We start from the raw sequence: 22270 nt of genomic DNA, 5'->3' as shown, positions 1-22270 counted from the left end.
TGTATTAGTGCACTGAGGTCAAAGGTTAGGTAAGCCTCAGAGTTGACAAGGCAATAGGATGTGTTAGGTTCATGACCTCACATACACACAGGCCTGCACACACAAAAGTATGCATTACACAGCACGTCACACGAGACAGTTTATAGTTACAGAAAGAAAAATGAAGTGAAACTGACTGAATGTCCATATACTAAATGTATGAAATAAAGAGGAACATTAACTTCTTTTTCTACTCTGATAATTAGGGGGAGGGGAGGGTTAGCTTTGGAGCTAGTACCGACTCTGGAGGCGTAGTGGGAGAGACAAAGTGTCTCCCCTGTGCTTTCTGATGACAATGGGAAAGTTGTAGCAGGAAAAGTTAACTCTCTCCTCGATTTCATGTTGTTTATGGAGAAGGAGAACCAGTAAAATGAGTCGGGGAGGAATGCGACGCTAGGACGTGTAATTACATTTTTTATTAGGTGTACGTCAGGCTACGGCGTAGGGTCCACATCTACACGTACCTACGGCGTGAAATTAACCCAAAAGCAAAAATTGGGCTTAGCAATCACAAAACCCTATAACATATAAAGGTTGTTATGGTCGCAAAGTGGTCATAAAGCAACCAGAATTGCAATGATTTGCTGATTTCAGCAATGGATGAGTTGATCGAATAAATTCTGCAACTATCTTGACAACTCGTTTCAGTCACTTTTCAAGCAAAAATGTCAAGCATTTACTGGTTTTAGCTTCTCAAACGTAAGAATTTGCTGCTTTTCTTTGTCGTATATGACAGTTTATTCAATATTTCTGGGTTTTTGGGATGTTGGTCAGACGAAAACTAACAATTTGAAGATTTCACCTAAGCTTTGGGAAAAAAAGATAGGGCATTTTTCATTTTATTTTCTGACATTTTAAGGACAAAACGGTTGGTTGATTTATCAGGACATTAATCAGTAATGAAAATAATCATTGGTTGCTGCCATAAACACTTGACAGCTGGTGGTGGTAACGAGCGCCTGAAGAAGCTGGAAAAGAAGAGGAGCGCTAGCTGATGTAAACAAGGATACACAAGATGCATTTTGATGACAAACCCTGTATGTAAACTGTTTTGGTTCAAAAGTAAAGGCCTTTTATGACACCCGACTCATTTCCTGGTTCTCCTTCTCCATAAACAACATGAAATCAAGGAGAGGGTTAACTTCTCCTGCTAAAGATTTCCCACCGTGGTCAGAAAGAACAGGGGAGACACTTTGACTATGACTCTAGAGTCGGTAATCGCTCCAAAGCTAATCGCCGTCACTCTCTCACTTCTCCCTCGCTCACACCCCCACACACACACACACACACACACACACACACACACATGCTGGATCGACGCACACACCAGCGCACAAGTATAAACATCAGGCCACTTACGTGGGCTACGGCAAAAGCTCTGCGTGGAGCCTGCACAGAGCCATAAAACGGCCTTAAAGGTGACTTTATTTTGTTTGTTTGTAATTCTTCCGTTCATCATTGATCAGATCTTGTTGGAGAACTTTTCAGAGATTATGTGTCTGACTTACAGCTAAGAGTCTGCACAACGTGGGACTTGCTAAATTAAATCAGCACAAAGTAAGGTTAAGGCAGTTTTTTTCCTAAGGGAGAAAAAACAATACACCCTTTAATATACAGTACACTATACCTCAGTACTCAGTATTTATTTTCTTGGCTGTAACTTTAGACATTAGGTGAAAAGATGCCAGATTTTTTTTTAAATCCCCAAATTGGAAAAGGATTTGCAGAGTTTACCAGGTTTCTTTCAGACAGCAGTGAGATGGGATGTTGATGGGTGTGTTAACAGCTGGCTGCAATTCAACTGACAGAGCAAACACACACACACACACACACACACACACACAGGCAGAAACCTGGAACTGGTTAACCTCCGTCTCCGTCACTGAGTTCACCTTGTTCTCTCTCTGTCCAACACACACATTGTATACACTTACTCTCAGTTTTTCTTTCTCTTCCTTCACTCGCTCACTTTGTCAATATCTGTCTCTTTCCTTGCTTTACATCTCAGTTAAGTCATGTTTTTGCTTTCCCTTTTCTCTCCTACCTTTATTTTCTTCTTTCTCTTTACATTCTCCTACCACTTTGACCCCCTTGTTGTTAGCAGCTCTACCAAAGCATGATTACCCTCTGAACATCTCAGATGATTCAATTTAAAATATTGGTGGAGGCCCAAAGAGGTAAAATTATCCAATATTTAACAAAAAAGCAAAGATTTTTGCTTGTTCCTCTTTGCTTGTTCCTCTTCCCTACCCATTAATGATCTCACTACCCCTCAGATTGATCTTGTGACCCCTAACTACTAGACAAAAAAAACTAAAAACTGTATATATAAAGCACTAGCCCCACCTCAACCAGCTACAACAGTAAAATGCTGCTTAAGCATTGATGCATCAGTATTAACTATAATGTCCTATTAGTTACAGGGGCCATTCTTCTGCAGAATGAGAACTTCACTTTTGATACTTTTAAATACAATTTGCTGATACTACTTCTGCATTTTTACTTGAGTAGGATTTTGAATGCTGGTCTTTTTACTGTAATTGAGTATTTGCACATTAATGTATGGTCCTTTCCCTTAAGAAAGGGATCTGAAGACTTCCTCCGCCGCTTCCCTCCTGTTTTTGTACTTCCTTTATTTCATACAGTAGATTTGTTTCTGTACTCCTACTTTCCTTGCTGCTCACTTTGATTTACTATATTGTTAAACTTCCTTCCTACCTTGCTTTCGTTATAGGGGTGGGAATCACCAGAGGCCTCACGATACGATATCATCACGATACTTATGTCACGATACGATATTGTTGCGATTTTAAACATATTGCAATATTCTGCGATATATTGCAATTCATTAACTTTTTTCCAACTTCAAATTTTTCCCAACTTCAAATAATGTCCCAAAAGAAAACTTTGTCAACATCTGTTTTATCTAAAAAGACACATTTCTCTGTTTGTTCATCTCACTTCAATTGTATTGCCGCAAAATCAGATTGTCAAGCAGACAAACTGACCAACACATATATAATAAAAGATCGATACTTGGCGTCTGTGTATCGATTTTTTTCCCCCACCCCTATTTCGCTATGAGAACCAACCTTTTAGTCTCAATCTAAAAAAAACAGCCAAAAGGCTTTTTAAATAGTTTATTTAGCTGTAGAAGTAGGACATTTATCTTAATGCATAAAGGAACACGTCTTTTATGTTTCCATCCTTCAGTTTATCACAAATATCTGGAAATACATGGTTTACGTACTGGAAAAGCATAAAACTTTAACGCTATCAGACAAATGTAGTGAAGTAAAAAGTACATTTGCCTCTGATGGAGTAGAAGTATAAAATTGCATAACATGGAAATACTCTATACTATATAAATTTGTACTTAAGTACAGTACTTCTTACTGTTACTTTCCACCACTGCTTATGCCTGAAAGATTTGTGTTTTTTAAACCATCATCTTCATTCAAGTCATCATAACTGATGAATGATGAGCTGCTGCTGCAGATATATCAAAGATTAAAAATGTATACTCTTAAAAGGCTTCAAGGCTCAGCTGTAATGGATCTTAACATACTGACACCCGAATAATAACAAAACTGCTTTTTTGTTTGTGTCCATCAAACTCAGACTAAAACAGAACATGTTGAAAAAAAGGAAATAGGAAACTGCAGTCGCACATGCTCAATTGATCTATCAGCCTTTTTCTCTTCCTTTCACACGCTCTTGCTTTACTTCACACACTCGTACATCCCTTTTCAGCCAGCACAGACTGTCAATCAACATGAATGACTTTCTCTCTCTCATGACCACAAACACACACACACACACACACACACACACACACACACACACACACACACACACACACATCCTGTCTCTCTCAGCTCTCAGTCATTCTGTCTTTCACTTTTACATTTTCCTTATACACACTTTCTTGCATCTACAGTCATTTACTCACACACACTCCCTCACTAGGTTACTGCATAGAAGCACAGCATTTTCTCTGGTGTGTTGTTGTGTGTTCTCAACACAGATATTTTACATGTGCATGAATGTGATCAAATCTTTTTTTGCTCTTCTTATGATCATAGAATAATGTAACAAATAATAACTGATAATTTTTGCAGAACAAGCTGTAAACACAACACTGACATATTATCACATTTTCAGTTATGGTGAACTTGATAGTAAACAGTTGCTCATTAACACATCCAACAGACATGGCGCAACATGACAAATTCATTTTGATTCGTGTTTCCGGCCACCTGGTGAATGTAAACCCAGTAATTCACGCTCTTTTAGCTCTGTTTTTGGTCTCCACCAACTCCTGAGGGAAATATCTGGCTCTTTCTTTGCCACTGTCTGTTTGGTGCTGAGCAGGTAAGTTAGTGTACACTGGGTATTAACAGGTTCTTTGCTGAAAACAGCAGCCTGCTGCTGCCGAAAACTATGTTGATGAGTATTTCAAACATGTCTTTTCACAGTTTATTCTTTTATTTATTTATTTAAATGTTGTTTCAAAGCTTTCTCTACAGATATGTAATTCTGCTGGAGAGTACTAAATCCCCAAATAAATTATTTATTTATTTTTCTAAAACTCATTATTAAGATATTTAGTCAAATCAGAGTCACACAAATATCAGAAACATTACTAAGCATATGACCTTGTTGGCCTCAATGGTAGCTACGGCCTTCTGACAGGAGTGTTTAACAATGTTAAAGTGCTGAAATGTACCACTGGTGCACTCAAGGGCAATGCATGTCAAAATCAACCGAAGTTAAATCCTTCAACAACAAAAAAAAAAAAAAATGGCGCACGAAAGGGATCTGCAGCCACTGAAAGGCAAAGTCCCATTTTCACTTCCAATGTCACTTCACTGTGTCGAGTGTTGAGTAAATGTCACTGCCACCAGCCAACTGTCAATATGAAAGGGAAGTGCACTTGAACTAAAGATGATGACAATAATTGAATAAAGAAACATATTATTTCACTGCGCAGGGTTCCTGCAGGCTTGACCAAGATAAATTTAAGTTTTTTATGATACAACAAAGAATGTAATTTAATACTTGTTTCACGATCAAACTATCCAAAGTATGTTGGAAAACCAGTATGGACAAGAATTATATCACGTTTTTTCTGTTGCTTCTCAACAGTATATTACAATAATTCCCAATGATACAATCAATTTAAAAAACCCAACCTGGACCCAGATAAGAAGTGTAAAAGTGATGGATGGATTAACCAAGTTCATTTGAGTTTTTGCTAAAACTGACATTTGCCTAATTATGAGTTGACGAGCTTCCTAGCTAAAGTAGCTAACAATAGTGACAGTGTTTGCTTGACTTCAATCTTTCTAAGACCTGCAGAGATACCCTGATTGGGTTTTATATCTCTTGGAAAGCTTAGTTCATTCAGCCAACTCACCTGGAATAGATTATATGTGAATTTACAGAATGAATGCTTCCCGACAAGAAAAGATAGAGTTCAGCAGGTAGTGGGGAGCTACAATACTAACTTACCCCCTAAGGGAAGGTCGACTCAGAGCCTATAGGTGGATGCTGGGGTGGAGGTGCAGCAATGACAGCATGGCTTTAAACTGAGCAGTGTGTGGCAACAATGTCTATGTATATGTATCGATATTTTCACTTTGCATCAATGATATTGTATCTTTGATCATTGAATCGATATATTGATCCAGATCGATGTATCGTTACACCCCTAGCTTGCAGAATTCACTTCATTTTTTAAATAGTACAAATAATCTTCAGTAGTTATCTTTATGACTGCTCCTGATTTTATTAGAGTAAAATGAACAGTGAACAAAAGAACAGCATATATATATATATATATAGAGTGCCCTGACACATGAAATTGAACTGCTAATCATAAAAATGTTTAGCGATATCACCCAACACAAAGCAGTGCACTTCTATTGGGAATGTTGATTTTCCCCTTACTTGACTACTCAGTACTACACAGAGCGAACAAACAGCTTCTACTGTATTTTGGTTGCTTTACAATACAAAGCACCCATCTACAGATCCAATTCAAAAGCTAGATACAGTAAGTCAGCCAATTAGACTTTTACAGCATATACTGTAGGACACAGATATTCAAAAATTAAAATGTAATCCGTAGTGTTTACGTAAAGAATTATGATCTTTCAATCCAGCCCAGTTTATTCTGACTGAGGTGTTTACTTGAAGCATTTTATTCTGATTGGGCTCCAAAGAAAATAAAAGCCTCTATGCGACTGCAACTATAAATTCACACAGACAGAGACCTGTTTCTCTCCCACCTCCATCTTCCAGCGGCTGAGCCATTCTTCTCTCTGTCTCCTGCTGATGTAGTATGGATCTCCAGCCTGGAAAGTCACTCTGGGGACTGGCCTCCTCCGCAGCCTGCCAGTCTCACCCTGCACACACACACACACACACACACACACACACACACACACACACACACACACACACACACACACACACACACACACACACACACAAAAGCACGTTATATACTTTCTCTTAAATCTGCTTGTACTATGAGAGAAGGTTTTTCTTCATTTTTGATTTTAAAAAACCCATCAGAGGTAGGGTGGCAAGTGGTTTTCTCACCTCTCTGGGGGAGTCGCAGTTTCTGTCGTCTGGCTCGTCTGCAGGAGAAGAAAAGTTACAGGAAATGGCCCATTTGTACAGATTTAACAAGAGGTTTAATGAGGAGGTAAAGTCATGGTTTTCATCACTTTGCCCCGGCATCCATATTCAAAGTCAAAATGGCCTCAAACACTGCAATCTGGAAGTTATTAGTTAGTTATAGTTAAGTAAACTGACAAGTTCTCTTGAAGACTTTTTTAAAAAAATAAATTAGACATGCTTAAAGCATCTAAAATGTCAGTAAGTTAGCTGTTGTGTCCTTAAATAAAAGGTTTTTGTAATTAAAGTAGACATTTTAACGAATGTATATTTATGCAAAGTCATATTAATAATTACAGTATATGACTTTGTATTAAATCTATACCCTTATTCTTCTCGGTTTGTTCTAGTTTCCGACGCCCACGCTTCTTGCGAGGGGAGGGGGAGGGCTCCGGCTCCTCAGGCGGGGTTGGGGGGGCGTTTGCACAGGGATCAGAGGTCGCCATCTCCTGGGAAACAGACGGAGCACAGTCTAGGTCTGAGAAAACTGCTGCTGGCCCTCGTCTGGACTCATCAAAGGACTCCACAAACATAATAACCATACACACACTCACACACACACACAATAAGCTCATGCATACACACACAATCAAAGAGCTACTGCAATACAAGCACATACCTATTAGTCTGCCCTTGTTAGTACAGTGCAGAGCAGGTACGTCCAGCAGTGTGTGTCTGTATTGGATCAGTTTAATAAACACCCCAAGCTCCAATTAACACGCACACGCATATGAGATGAGATGGGGATTGCTACTGATGTCGTTAACAGTCCTAATGACTAATGAGCACATGTGGGAAAAATTATTTATGCTGAATGATACTGGTCTCTCAGCGCAATTGACACTGTATTCTCGAGGAGGAGCACTGGTACGGGTGAGCCAGCATGTCCTGACGGAACGTTTGCTGCGGGGTATACGATGGACGGCTGGGAGAAATGGCGTGTCGGGTGTCTCTCTGCTCTCTCCGTGGAGGACGATGAGGATATCTACCTATTCGGAACCATGATAACTGGACTGCTGTTGATTGGAGGATGCTTCGCACTGGTTTATCGAGAAATTAAAAAAACTCTGGTAGCTGTCCAAAGCCCAAGGAAGCTGCCTGGCCTGACTGAAGCTGTTGAAAAAGCGATCAGTTTGCAAACTGAGACTATTAATCGCGTGATGGAATACAACATGGTAATGACCCGCGGCTTGGATACCATCATGAAGAAGGTCACTGATTTGGAAAGAAAAATTGACCAGTTGACCGGATGAACAATAGTATGACTGAATATGATATATTAGAGCAACCATTCGTGTAGCCCAAACAAATTTAATCTTTCGGCCCCCTTATCTTGGACGGACTTGGCGAGGCCGTTTCTTGAGACAAACAGTCACCCTGTCGGGGCTCTGCAAGCGAGACGCTCTTGTTCCTCCCCTGTCTTACCCTCTGCCTGCTGATTGTCGTATCGGCCCTGGACTGTTCAGGGGCGTCACCACGGCGACGTGCTGTGTCATCGCTCTAACATTCTGCGGACTGAGACACTAGTGGGCTGCCAGGCTGTGCGTTTCTCAGCAGACAGCCCTATTGCCCCAGTCCCACGCCTTCGCAGCTAAATGTGCAACTGTACATTTATGTAATGTTATGTTGTATTATGTTATGTTATGTTATGTGCAGCAGTGCAAATGTACTGTTTGGGTGCTTATGTGCTGAGGTGTTTTTTCCTGTTCCCACACTGTTCTTATCTTTATGAGGATAGTCTGAGAGCCGCTTTTTTGTTTCCCTCTCCTCTCCCAATGTCATGCTGTATCTGTTGCGAGAGTTAGGAGAGAGTTGAGATGGCGCCGCATATGGCGACTCGGTGTGTTTGTGCATGTTGCTTTAATGCTTTAATGTGACCGGTACCTATGATACCAAGACACATCCCTCGTGTGTGTAAACATACTTGGCAATAAAGCTTTTCTGATTCTGATTCTAAAATTACATATAATGTAAATAAACTAAAAAAAAAAAAAAAAAAAAAAAAAGTATTGTAATTATACTGCAAGATATTGAGATGACAGTACTCAGTTTGTTTAAGTATGCACTCAAACTATCTTCTGTGTATACTTCTGTCTCTAATTCAATGGTTTATCCATTAGCTCACCAGCTTTAATGATGCGAAACTCTGATTATGTTTCCGCTCTGAAAGGCCAGCAGGGTTTTTATGTGTGTGTCGCTGACAGGCCAACATTTTATAGATGGGTAGTTAATAACTGGAGAGCAGGGGTGAATGTCAAGCTCAAAGGCTGTGCTAATGCTAGCTAGCGCTAACAAGCCCACAAAGGCTATAATGAGCAGATGAGAAGGCCAGTTAAAAGGCAGAGAACACAAAAGGTGACTGAAAGGGCCTCGGGACAAACATAATAACACCAGCACACACTTCTAACACTGGGTACTTAAACAAGAACAAGGCTTTGATACATACAGTAGGTGGATTTTTTTTTTGTGCCCAAAACATCCCACCTACAAACAAAAATATAGTATATTTTGCTTTAATGTGTGCTTGCCCTTTTGTAAAATAATTACAAATAGATATGAGCATGCAATAGGCTATTTATTTGCCACTGGATCAACCAAGTTCTGAAAGTTAATGCAGGATCAAGCTCTAAAAGGCAGCAGGGTTTTTAATGTATCCAGTCTGCATACAGATGAGCTCTTCAGCTCTAATTTCATTTTTGTGTTTTAACTAACAATACTGCACTTGATTACAGAGCTGGCAGCAGATAATGCTTTGATAATTCAAAAATGCTTTACATAAAAACAAGATTAGTACTAAATCTCTATCAACTCTCTCATTGAAAGTGTGTTTTAACTGTGTAAGCATGTTTAAATGTTCAAATTATTAGTAGAGAAGCTGCATGTGTTCACTTGACGTTGGGACAACACACTGAGAAATGAACTGCTGAAACAAAAGTGAAATGACTTAATTGGAAAGATACAAAAGATATTTCCGTTTATAGCATGTCATCCATTAATCTCAATAAATTGCAGGAAACATAAAATACACAACACATTCAAACTAAATAAATCAAAGCGGTCAACTAAATTCAACCACTTAAGTCAAGTTGTTGAAATCAGTGTAAAACTTGCTATGTAAAAATCAACCAGCAGCTTTGAAAAATATTAATTGCTGACACCTAATTGCTGCAATAAATTAGCTCACATGAATTTTAAAACTGTGCGCATAAAACAATCAAAAATAACGGTATGATTTAACCAAGATGGAAAGTTCTTTAACATTAAATTAAAATGCGTGCACCAGTACCAGTGTCTATCTTGTGCACATGCAATACCATCGTGTGCCCTTGATGTGAACAAATGGTCTTAACATGTATCGTTTTAACCCCAAAATGAAATTAAAGCTGCATTAAGCAATGTTTTACCATTACATTATGAGGCAAAAAGGCTGACACGTTATCAGCTCCTACAGCTAACTTTTAAGCAAACAACTGACTACTTACACATTCAGCAGAAACAGAGGAATCTGGACTTGCAGTCATCTTTTTGGCCACATGTTGAATGTAAATTCAATTCAGCTCCTGAGAAAAATATCTGGATGTCTTTGGATTGCTATATGTTCGACGTTCTTCAGCCACTTCGCCTCTCCCGCCATTTTGCGCTAAACAGGAAGTGTACAACTGGCTTTTTTGAGCTGGTTGTATACTTCCTTTTGTGCGAGCAGGTGCATTTGTTGGGTTTCATTTAGGCCGGTGAAGCAAAACTATGACCTGGATGCGGCTGCAGGCGGCAGACTACAGTGTTGATTCACATTACAGAGTCCTTTGATTTAGTGTGACTATAAAAGATATTGCTTAATGCAGCTTCAAAGTTGTATTAAGAGAATTTGACACATCAAACTGTAAGACATTTTCAGGTGCAGACTGCATTTGACAGTTGACGTAATTAAGAGTTAAACTCGCACACATACACAGACAGTACCTCCTGCATGCACACTGGTGGGTTATGTTGTCTTTCATCTTTTCAAACAACTCAAGCACTTCCTCTTTTCTCAGCATCTAACCTTGATCTTGAATGACAGACAGCGTGGAAAGTACCTGACTCTACTGACTCAAACCTAAGCTGTGTGCACAGTATAGCAATCCAACCAAGCGTAGTTTTTAGGTTGGATGAAAACTTTGATGATACCCTAGGGGAGGCTGAAGAGAGAACAGGTTGTAGCAAACAATAAAACAATAGTGCACCAAAAATAATCAAATAAGCAGTCAATTTGACTTAAAAGAGCAAATAAATTCACGATAGGCCAAAATGTATTATAGCTGTATATCAGTGTGACTGATGGGGGTAACACATATGTTTGTTTTTTATTAGTTATTATTAGTAGTTCACAGCACAGTAGCCATGAATCTCGTCCAGATTACGTTTTGGACGTGACATGCTGTCTAAACTGAACACGTCTTAGCTAGAACCGTGCCCTGCTTTACATCAATGTCAGTCACACAAAAAAATACAACAGCCTCTAGAGGAATGTTAACTTCTGCATCATTTTTATTGGGCTCTTCACCTTCAGGCTCAATACTTCTTATCTTATCCTTTGTTTGCTTCAGTTATTCTAGCTAACACTTGTATTACTAGGGATAGCTGCTGTGGCCATGTTGGCCGAAGTAGCTACTCCTATTTGCTAGATTATAGAGCTTTTAAGCTATCTAAAATTAAAGGTCCCATAGCATGAAAATGTCACTTTATGAGGTTTTTTAACATTAATATGAATTCCCCCAGCCTGCCTATGGTCCCCAAGTGGCTAGAAATGGCGATAGGTGTAAACCAAGCCCTGGGTATCCTGCTCTGCCTTTGAGAAAATTAAAGCTTAGATCTTCTCTATATGTCGTCATAAGGAGCAAGGTTACCTCCCCTTTCTCTGCTTTACCCGCCCAGAGAATTTGGCCCATCCATGAGAAAGAGAGAGGCATCACGGCTTGCAAACGAGTAAAGCATGGCAGTTGGTCATGGCTACACCAGCCCACCCTCCACCTTGCCCCCCCTCTCTCCTCCTCAATAGCTACAGACACAGAAATGGTACATCCTAAGGAAAGCTCATTGTGGGACTGGCTCTAGTGGCTGCAATTCTGCACCAAGGCTGAATTTTAGGAAAGAGACTTCAGATACAGTATTAGGGGACCACTAAGGTCTATATAAAAGGACCACAGTATTAGGGGATCACTATATAAAAAGAGACTTCAGATACAGTATTAGGGGACCACTAAGGTCTATATAAAAGAGACTTCAGATACAGTATTAGGGGACCACTAAGGTCTATATAAAAGAGACTTCAGATACAGTATTAGGGGATCACTAAGGTCTATATAAAAGAGACTTCAGATACAGTATTAGGGGACCACTAAGGTCTATATAAAAGAGACTTCAGATACAGTATTAGGGGATCACTAAGGTCTATATAAAAGAGACTTCAGATACAGTATTAGGGGACCACTAAGGTCTATATAAAAGAGACTTCAGATACAGTATTAGGGGACCACTAAGGTCTATATAAAAGAGACTTCAGATACAGTATTAGGGGACCACTAAGGTCTATATAAAAGAGACTTCAGATATAGTATTAGGGGACCACTAAGGTCTATATAAAAGAGACTTCAGATACAGTATTAGGGGACCACTAAGGTCTATATAAAAGAGACTTCAGATACAGTATTAGGGGACAACTAAGGTCTATATAAAAGAGACTTCAGATACAGTATTAGGGGACCACTAAGGTCTATATAAAAGAGACTTCAGATACAGTATTAGGGGACCACTAAGGTCTATATAAAAGAGACTTCAGATACAGTATTAGGGGACCACTAAGGTCTATATAAAAGAGACTTCGGATACAGTATTAGGGGACCACTAAGGTCTATATAAAAGCATCCAAAGAGCACCATGTCAAAGGACCTTTAAAGTTATTTCTCAAAAGCAAATAAAGATAAAGCCAGCAACCTTACCTAAACAGTAATACAAAATTACAAACAAGATTATTAAGCATATACAGAACCTAAAGATTGCTAAATATAATTTTTTCACCATTTCCTTGTTTTGTCTACAGAGGTTTGATTATCTTCAAAGAGTAAAAAAGGGAAGTGGGACAGATGTCATGCACTCACCTCATCTCATCTCAACTCAACTACACTCCAGCAGTTCATTAGGTACACCTAGCTAAAACTAATGCAGACTCAAGTTGCCATTTATCACATGATAAAACCGCTTTGTGTTTTCTGTGCCTTTGTTTTCTGATGGGGAAAGCGGTGGAGACAACTCAGAGGAAGGGCTACCCTTGGTGTCGCTCGGAATTGCTGCCGTGCGCTGCGCTCAAAGTTCAAATTATTTCAACTTTGACCTTGTTGCTGCTGACCTTTCCAGGCGCAACCAATTCCAGAAGCAATGATGACGTATACCTGCTCTACACCATACCTCGCAGTTTCTACGCGGATCATGTGTAGCCGGTTGAATACAACACTGCAAAAAATCCTACAGTACCTTAATAATGGTTATATATATATATATATATATATATATATCAACATCAGAACTGAACTTATATATATATATATATATATATATATATATCAACATCAGAACTGAACTTATATATATATATATATATAAGTTCAGTTCTGATGTTGATTCAACAGTATGGTAATTCTGGAGGCTGCAGTTTGTGGTGCTGTTGAACTGTCTAGTGTTTTACTGGCAGCTGTATCTTTGGGGCTGAAACTAACCATTATTTTAATTATTGATTATGTTCTCAATTAATAGTTTTGTCTTTAAAATGTCATAAACAATAATAATAATAATAATTCCCCACAGCCCAATGTAGCTGTGTGAAAAAAAGAACAAAACAAAGAAATATATATATACTTTTTTAACACCATATACAGCATTTGAGAATTGCTGGTTGAGTAGCTATATATTATTTACATGTACACAATAAACATATAAATGAGGAATAAGTATAAGTAGGAAATGTTTGACTAATGCATCAATTGGAAACAATCACAATGACTCTCATTAGTCAGCTTTCGCAGAAAACATTTTCTTTACAAACAGCACTGTCAACTACTTTTGAGCGCACCTGCCTTAAATTAAAGCACTAATTAAGTGTCCAATTAGGACCTGGGAGCTGCAATAAACCGATTTTAATGTCTGCTGACACACTCAGACACTCAATTTAGAAACCAACATGTTTTACTACTTTTATAGTAGATTTCATTTTCATTAAAAGACTGTGAATTACGGCGATGATTTAATTAAATGTGTTTACATTGTTTGCAGTAATCCGACTTCCTCAAGAACCTGAGTTTACATCATTTGTTAAAGGTTTTGTTTAATACGTGTGGTTAGTAACACCAGAGGACATTATAATTAATACAGAACTTCAAAGTTAGATTTTTATGTACGACCTGGAAGTCATGACGCTTTTTGTGGAACTCTGCAAACACAACCACAATTTCCAGCATGTCTCTGTGACCTTTGTGGTTAGAGGCAACAAAACGGAAAACACCAAAAGAAACCAGCCTAAGCTGCATAAATGCCAAGATCAAATCGAAAGCTCTGGTCATGCCTAAGATCTTGGGTTTCACATTACAGTTATAGTAATTATAGTTTAGCTTTAGTCTGGATATAAACTAGTTTTTAGGGTAAAAAGTGTCATTACTTGACATCACAACTGACTATGGTTGTTAGGGGATTTTCATGTAAAAGTATTACATAAATGTTTGGAAATATCTCTTTAGTCCTACTGTACTTTATACTATTCTGAAATGTTTAAACAAAAGCCACAAGTGCAACACACACACACACACACATGCACAAAAAACACACCAGCTGCTCCACACATGGCTTCTGGTGGCAAAAAAAAAAAAAAAAAAAAAAAAGAACGAGGGAGGAAGGAAAGAAGAAAGAGGAAGTGACCGACACCTTACTTATAGTCTTGTGAGTGAGCAAAAAAACTAAACAGCTGCCAGAAAACATAAGAAGCAAAGAGCGTGAAAGGAAAAAGGATGGAAGCTTGAATTAGTGAAGGACCATGAAGCTAATCCACTTATCCATGAAAGTATCATCATTACTGTAGTGATATGTGCCTACACATGTAGCAAGTAGCCTATTTTTGTGGAAATGTGTGTGTGTGTGTGTGTGTGTGTGTGTGTGTGTGTGTGTGTTTATTTACTTGTGATGGAGGTGAATGAGTAAGTGAAGTTTAAAGAAAGTGAGGCTCCCTTCCTCTCTGCTTTCTATAGTTAATGTCATAGACAGTTCCACCCTTAGCTCCACACAATGGCTCTATTCCTGGATACACTTCACTGTGTGTGTGTGTGTGTGTGTGTGTGTGTGTGTGTGTGTGTGTGTGTGTGTGTGTGTGTGTGTGTGCGCGCGTGCGTGGGTGGGTGTGCGTGCGCGTGCTTTAATGGTTAACATAATGTTCATTGTGCAGGAGGCTCCTGTTATAAGTATGTTCCACAACTACTAGATGTAATAATACTGCCATACTATAAATGTTAATATTACTACAAGTACTATAATATGTTATTACAACTACTATTATACTACTATCAATACTACTACTACTATTAGAACTTCTACTACTACTCTTATGTGTGTTGTGTGTGTACATGTGTATGTGTGCATGTGGTTGTGTGTGTGTGTGTGTATGTGTGTGACAGGACCCACATTAATCCTGCCTGGCTTGTCAGAGCTCAGACATCAAAGCATGATCAGACCTGCTCTCCTGCACACATGAATGAACACACACACACGCACGCACGCACACGCACACGCACACACACACACACACACACACACACACACACACACACACACACACACACACACACACACACACACACACACACACACACTCTCTCACAGTAGTTTACTCGGTATTCCTTTCTGTATGGAGTTGTTTGATCAGCAATATTGACTTTCTGATTCGACCACAGAGTTCAGTCACCACAAATACACGCACACACACACACACACACACACACACACACACACACACACACACACACACACACACACACACACACACACACACACACACACAGTGAGCGATAAGAGGATGAATGGAGCGAGAAACATGGAGGAGAGGGGCTGCCACAGACCGGAAGTCTGGTGTCATTACAGAAATAATGCAGCTCACTCTCAGCTTATTACTGCTGGCTTAAAGGTGATTGGAAGGTTGCCAGTTCAAACCCCCAGAAGTCAAACTAACACACAGGAAGTAACACTTACACCTTGTTTAAAAGTAACAGTACTCAGTTCACTACTTTCTCAGCAGAAAAAACATTTGCTCATAAAACACACATATTTCCAAAGTAGAAAAATCATGGTATGAACTTCACCTTCGGCCCATCATTGCCACTCTGTAGTTTATATACCTGAGATCGATGCTGGTTATTGTTAGAAAAGATTGGTGACTAGTGATCCATGAAAGCTCTCTCTACACAGAGAGTGAGCAACTTGACAGTGAGACATTGAGCTACATGAACTATCTTTCTTTCCAACATGCTATTTTAAATGGTTCCTTGAATGAATGTTGAGTTAGATCAAGTTGGGTTTGTTGTGTCTATATAAAAAGTTATTTGTGACTGGTATATAAATACAGAACTGATTAACTTGTGTCTGTAGTGATCTTGTTTATATGTAGTTTGTTTTAAAATGTAACAACAAAGATGGGAGATAAGACAATCATACAGGTAGTATACATAAATATATATATATATAGGTACAGAAAATAGTTTGCCATATTAGCTACCACATTGCTAATAATCCCTCAATGTACAGGAAAACCATGAGGGCGCACAACTTTAGCAAGTATGGTAGGTCAAAGTTAAACCACGAAGTCTGTTTTTTTTTAACAGCATTAAAAAAAAACAGACTTATTTTTAATGCTGTTGCCACATTCTGCAAACTTAGCCATTAGTTTGGTGAGCACAATGCTTTCATAACAAACTAACTTAAGGACATTAGTTCTAATAAATCATAGTTTTTCTTTAATTTCAACTTTAAGCAAAGTAGAAACAGCAAGTACGTGGCAAATGTGGGTGATGGAGCCAGACTGACAAGTGAAAATTATGACAAAATGATGAGCAAAAGGAAGCTCACATGTTGAGGGAGAGTATATTCTATTGTATTCTATTCTATTCTAGTCAATGTGGAGGGAAATACTTCCTCTTAAGACACAAAGCAGAAGAAAAGCAGAAGAAAAACCAAACCAAAAGCTGCTGTGAGAAGGCAAGTGCTCTGTCACATTATCTGACAATCACACTCAAATGTGACACTTGTTAATGCAGTAAGTGTGTCCTCGGGTTCGTGTGTTATTAGAAAACGGTCAGCTAACTGCCACTCAGCAGCTCGCAGGTGTGAATGCATAAATATGAAGCAAAGTGTTCCTCCAAACATTAACATATCTTTTCAGGCTAGACTGAGCGATGTTGTACAGGTGAAAAGGTAATCAATCACTCTGCAGCAGCGTGGAGTATAAAAGGCCAACGACAGCCTATAATTACAGTACTCACAGGAAGCAGCTGTTTGCGTTTCCTGCCAGGACGACCCACTCTGCGCTTGGTGCGGGGGCTCGCTGGTGTCCCTTCCTCTTGGCTGTCATGGTCTGCTCCATCGTCATTCTGGACAATAACAGAGAGGCAACATCAAACACTGAATCAATCGAATGACTGTATGAAAATGACTAATGTCAGCAGTGAGGCGGAATTAAAGCAACAATGATTCAGGGAATGTGGTTAAGAAACACTGCAGGGCAGTGACTAGAAAACAGGATAAAATGAATAAAAGGTAGCACACAATAACTAGCATCCAGGGTTTATCTCTGCCATTATATGGTTTAGGTGCAGCACCCGAGCCGTTTTGGGCAGCCCCCGAGCCGAATGAATGTAACTGACTTTTCTCAGATCTAATGATTGTAGTTGGACTTCTTTAGCTTTAAGTTTCGTCTTTAAGCTTTTTGAGTGTTTATGATCTGCTCTAGATTTTCCAACGTTCTAAACACAGATATGGTAATAATAATTATGTGAAAATGAGATGCAAAACTACCACAAAGGAACACAAACCGACTATAAGAGACGCCAAATGACCACAGAGACCCAAAGAAAACTAAAATGACCAAAAAGAAACACAACACGACTACCAAGAGACACAAAAACCCACAAAGAGGCACAAAATGTATGGGGAATTTTTTTTTAAAACCTAACATTTTCTTAAGGAAGGACGCGGAAACCCCCCGCGAAATACGTTCTTTCACAAATTTAGGGGAAAACACTGGTATCTGCAGTTTTTATGAAGCCTAATGTCACACTTTGTATGACCTTTTTTACTAGAATATGCTTAATTGAAGACCAATTTAAATCTTCTCCAAACCTAGCCGAGTTCGGATTGAACAAAGCAGTTCTCAAGCTATAAATGGGTGAAATACAAAAGACAAAACCAGCAAATTATATGTTTGCAGCCATTTAACCCAGCTAGGTTTATTAAAACACACAGAAAACATGGTCTACTTGTAGATCTGCTCTGGACTGATCTAAGCGCGGAGACGCAGCACAAAAACTCCTAGAAGATAAAAAGTAAGACATTAAATTTAGATCATTATTTGAGGTCCGGTGGAAACCTTGATAACATTATATCTTTTTCCTACACTGCCTGATATTGATTCCTTAAGTGAAGCTAAATGAATTCATCTCAGCAGTTGGTTCCTTTGCTCTGGTTACAGCAGAGACAAAGTGGTATGGTATAGCAAAGTTGTAGAATAGCAGCAGCGTGTTTTACAGTGATATAGTATAAAATAAAAATAGTGTCGACTAGAATCAGTTAGGCCGGCTACACACTGGCTGCATGGCGTGAGCGTGTCGGTTTTTATTTCGGCTCCCATGGTAACAGGTCAGAGCTTACACTGCTTGCGTGACACGCACGTCTCAGGCGCCGCTCGAGCCACGCTGAAAACGCGTGCACGCTAGAAATAGAACCGACGCCTATTTTTCACGCGACACACAAGCGTGTTGGAAGCGTTTCCAGGCAAAATAGAACAGGAAAAAGATGTTTATATGTCGTTTAGACACTAATACATATTAATAAATGACATGTTGATGTTTGAAAGTCTCGAGGTTTTGATATAAATGCAATAAAAAAAAGAAAATCTATTTTCTAATATTGCACCTGCCAATACAGAACGAAATATTCTGGAGTCTATTTTGCTGTCAAGACTGCCGACGTTGCCTTTGCTGTAATCAAATCATATTTTTATGTTTAACATGGTATTTCATTTTATCAACGGGAAACATACATGTGTACAGACAAGGCTAGCAGCAGCAGCGCCGCGTCAGACACACACACAGTTTCTGGTGTGTAGGCTAAAGACAGAAAAATCCACGCAGCCGCCACGCAACAGAAACGCCACGCTCACGCCACGCAGCCAGCGTGTAGCCGGCTTTAGTGGCTCAAAGGCAAAGTTAAAACCAGAAAGTTCACCTGAAGAGATTATAGTAGCTAAGATAACATTTGCCCACATGTCTTTCCGTCTTTACCTTTAATTTTGTTATATCATATCAAACTACTTTTGCTTGATGATGGTTGGTGCTTCTTGTGTCATTGACATAACGATAAGCTTATTAATGCACGCAAAAAGAGCCAATATAGAGATAAGAGGCTTGAGAGGAGGAGATTTCTGAGTAGAGACTCCCCGCATAAACAAATCACAAGGTACCAAAATATCATATCATTCACAATCAGATTAGACAGTCTTTCTACCCAGAGCTGTGGAACTACTCTCTACAACACAATAGTAATATCTGGGTAGATCCACTAATTCTCTCACTTTCAATTTTTACATGGCCTCTAGGCAAGATTTGAGTTGCTGAGAGTCTCGGGTCTGTGCAAACTTTTTATTGGACCCAAGAGGACATTTGAAAGCTCTAAATAAAATAAGCAACACCCGATGCATCTTAAGTTGAGATGTCAAAACATTCATCATGTGAAATGCCTGTTTCTTTAAGAGTACTGTATTTAAGATAGGAGTCATGATTTTAATTAAAGGCCTTTTTATTCATATTTGAGCTGCCGTTTTTTTGTGATTTGCTGCCTCAGGCAGAAATTAAATAGATGTCAAGAGACCATTAGACTCTTGTAGTGCTGAAGTGAACAAGGCAGCTTTAAATGTTCATTTGCCCAACTTGTTCAAAGCCTGGTTAGGATACCAGAGGCAAGTTGATCCATGCAGGATTAAATCGAATGGGAGGCAGCACATCGGAAAACTGTGATACTGTGTGATGCGTTCATATCGTCCTCCTGTACTTCAGACTGTAAGCATTCAAACTGAGAGCTGCTTCCACTTGTTTTATATCAACGGCAACTTTCCTATCTGCATCACTACGTGTGTTATATTGTTGTTTTGTAAGAACACTGTTGTGTACAGTACACTGATGCACTCCTTTGTTGTGTGTACAGGAAAGTCTGTCGAGTTTAGTTTAAAAAGGAATATCCGCTCGGTTTCCTGACTCTCTTTTCAGTATGACCTGACTCTGTACGCTGCAGTGTGTTTCCATTAATGTCTTCCTCCCTTTCTGTCTCTTTCTTCTGCTGGACCCTCTGTTGCTGTGACAATAGAGTGGTTGCTAAGGTGCAGAAATTGCTTAGCAACTGTCTCTGGCGGGGCCGCCGTGCTGACTAAACATTCTGATGTCACTTCCCTGACGATCAGCATAGCAACCAGCCTAGGACGAGGTAATGGCCCTGCGCCTTGTCTGCCTAGTGTGCTGTCCATATGCCTGTGTGTCTCACACACACACATTTAACTACACACACATTTAACTACACACACATTTAACTACACACACATTTAACTACACACACGTGGACTCAACCCTGGACTGGAAGTACCAACAAGAAGTATAATGAAGTCAAAAATAAACCGACAGAGCTATAAAAACAAATCCCTTTTAAAAAAAGATGTCAACACACAAACTGGCCAATCTGTCTGTATATCTTCGGTCTATTTCTGTCTCCCGGAAGGTTATTTTAGGCCACTGCAGTTGCTAAGCAACCAGACTGCAAACCAGGCGGGCAGATGAGGATCCCATCAGCAGCAGACAGCTTGTCCTCTTTCTTTTCTCCCCATCCCTACATCCTCCTCTCTCTCTCTCTCTCTCTCTCTCCTCTCTCTCCTCTCTCTCCTCTCTCTCCTGTTTCCTCTCTCTCCCTCCTCTTCTGCTTTCTTCCTGTATTTCACTTTGAATCTATCACCCACCTTGTTAGTCAACAACGCTGTCAACAGAACAAATACTACACTTCTATTTGTTCTAGATCTAGATTTGCGACATTTAAACACATCAGATGTAACTTTTACGCAATTCTGTCGTTAAAAGCCAATCACACCCTTCCTGGGTGGCGCTATGTCACGATAGCGGAGATAGCGAGAGGGGAGGGACATCCGGCTCTGAAGAGACGTACCGAATGTCAGGCTTTATCCCAGCAATGTACATCCGTTGAGCAAGTCTAACAATTAGGGGTGGAACGGTTAATGTATTCGTATTGAACCGAAACGGTACGGTACATGAATTAACACGGAGAATACACGGTATAAAAATACATAAAACTTGTGTGCAAATTAATTAATGTAATGCGGAACTACTGTTAGAGACGCGTTTCTTTAGGGACACATAATCTGTAGCCCCCCCCTTAACTCTGAAGCTCCCGAGCTCCGCCTACATGTCGACGGTCCAGTGAGTGAGTCAGAGCTAGCAGCACTACGGCGAGTAGCCTAGCCTATAAATACACCAGCACAGCGCACTTAGCACTTGAATAATTACAGTTAATTCTTGGGATGTTGTGTTGTCTGTGCTGTCATGTGTGTCCTTCTTTTGTGTCTTAGGACACTTTGCTGATCTCATTTTTCATGTTGATTTTACTTTATTGTGTTGTTGTGTTGTACTTTGAGAACAACGGTGGTTCTCAAACTTTTTTCAATAATGTACCCCTTTTGAATTGTTTCTTTAAGCCAAGTCAGGGGGGACCAGCGCTTATCATTTTTGGTAGAAAAAAAAGTCTATATAAAGAGGAACAACACAGATTTACTAAACAACAGCCTTGGACCTGGAAAACATTTAAATGCTGATGAGAAAAAAAGACAAAACCTTGGAAAAAGATGGTAGAAAGAAGGAAGGACGGAAGGACGTGACATAACTTGGAAAAAAGCGAGAAACTTGTAAAAAGTAAAAGGAAGGAAGGCAAGAATAGGTCCGAAGAAGGAGACACAAATGTCACATTTTTGGTAGGATATAAAAAGTCTACATAAAGAAGAACAATGTTCTGGACAACAGCCTCGTAACTATTAAACATTTAGTTAACTCACGTACCCCCTGCTGTCCTCCAAAATAACCCTAGGGGTACACGTACCCCCTGCTGTCCTCCAAAGTACCACTAGGGGTACACGTACCCCCTGCTGTCCTCCAAAGTACCACTAGGGGTACACGTACCCCCTGCAGTCCTCCAAAGTACCACTAGGGGT

At 39.5% G+C, this 22270-nt stretch overlaps 1 protein-coding gene across 1 annotated transcript in view; it reads right to left on the bottom strand.

The window, feature by feature from the left end:
- The window catches only part of LOC114573320 (DNA (cytosine-5)-methyltransferase 3A-like), a 57062-nt gene that overhangs the window by 24720 nt on the left and 10072 nt on the right, over positions 1-22270 (bottom strand). Inside the window, 4 exon segments of the mRNA XM_028605452.1 lie at positions 6333-6449; positions 6649-6686; positions 7052-7175; positions 17277-17384. Coding sequence (XP_028461253.1) covers positions 6333-6449; positions 6649-6686; positions 7052-7175; positions 17277-17384 — 387 coding nt within the window.

The sequence above is a fragment of the Perca flavescens genome, chromosome 18 (assembly GCF_004354835.1).
Source record: "Perca flavescens isolate YP-PL-M2 chromosome 18, PFLA_1.0, whole genome shotgun sequence".
NCBI classification, from domain to species: Eukaryota; Metazoa; Chordata; class Actinopteri; order Perciformes; family Percidae; genus Perca; species Perca flavescens.
This window is presented reverse-complemented; position numbering and strand designations above follow the sequence as displayed.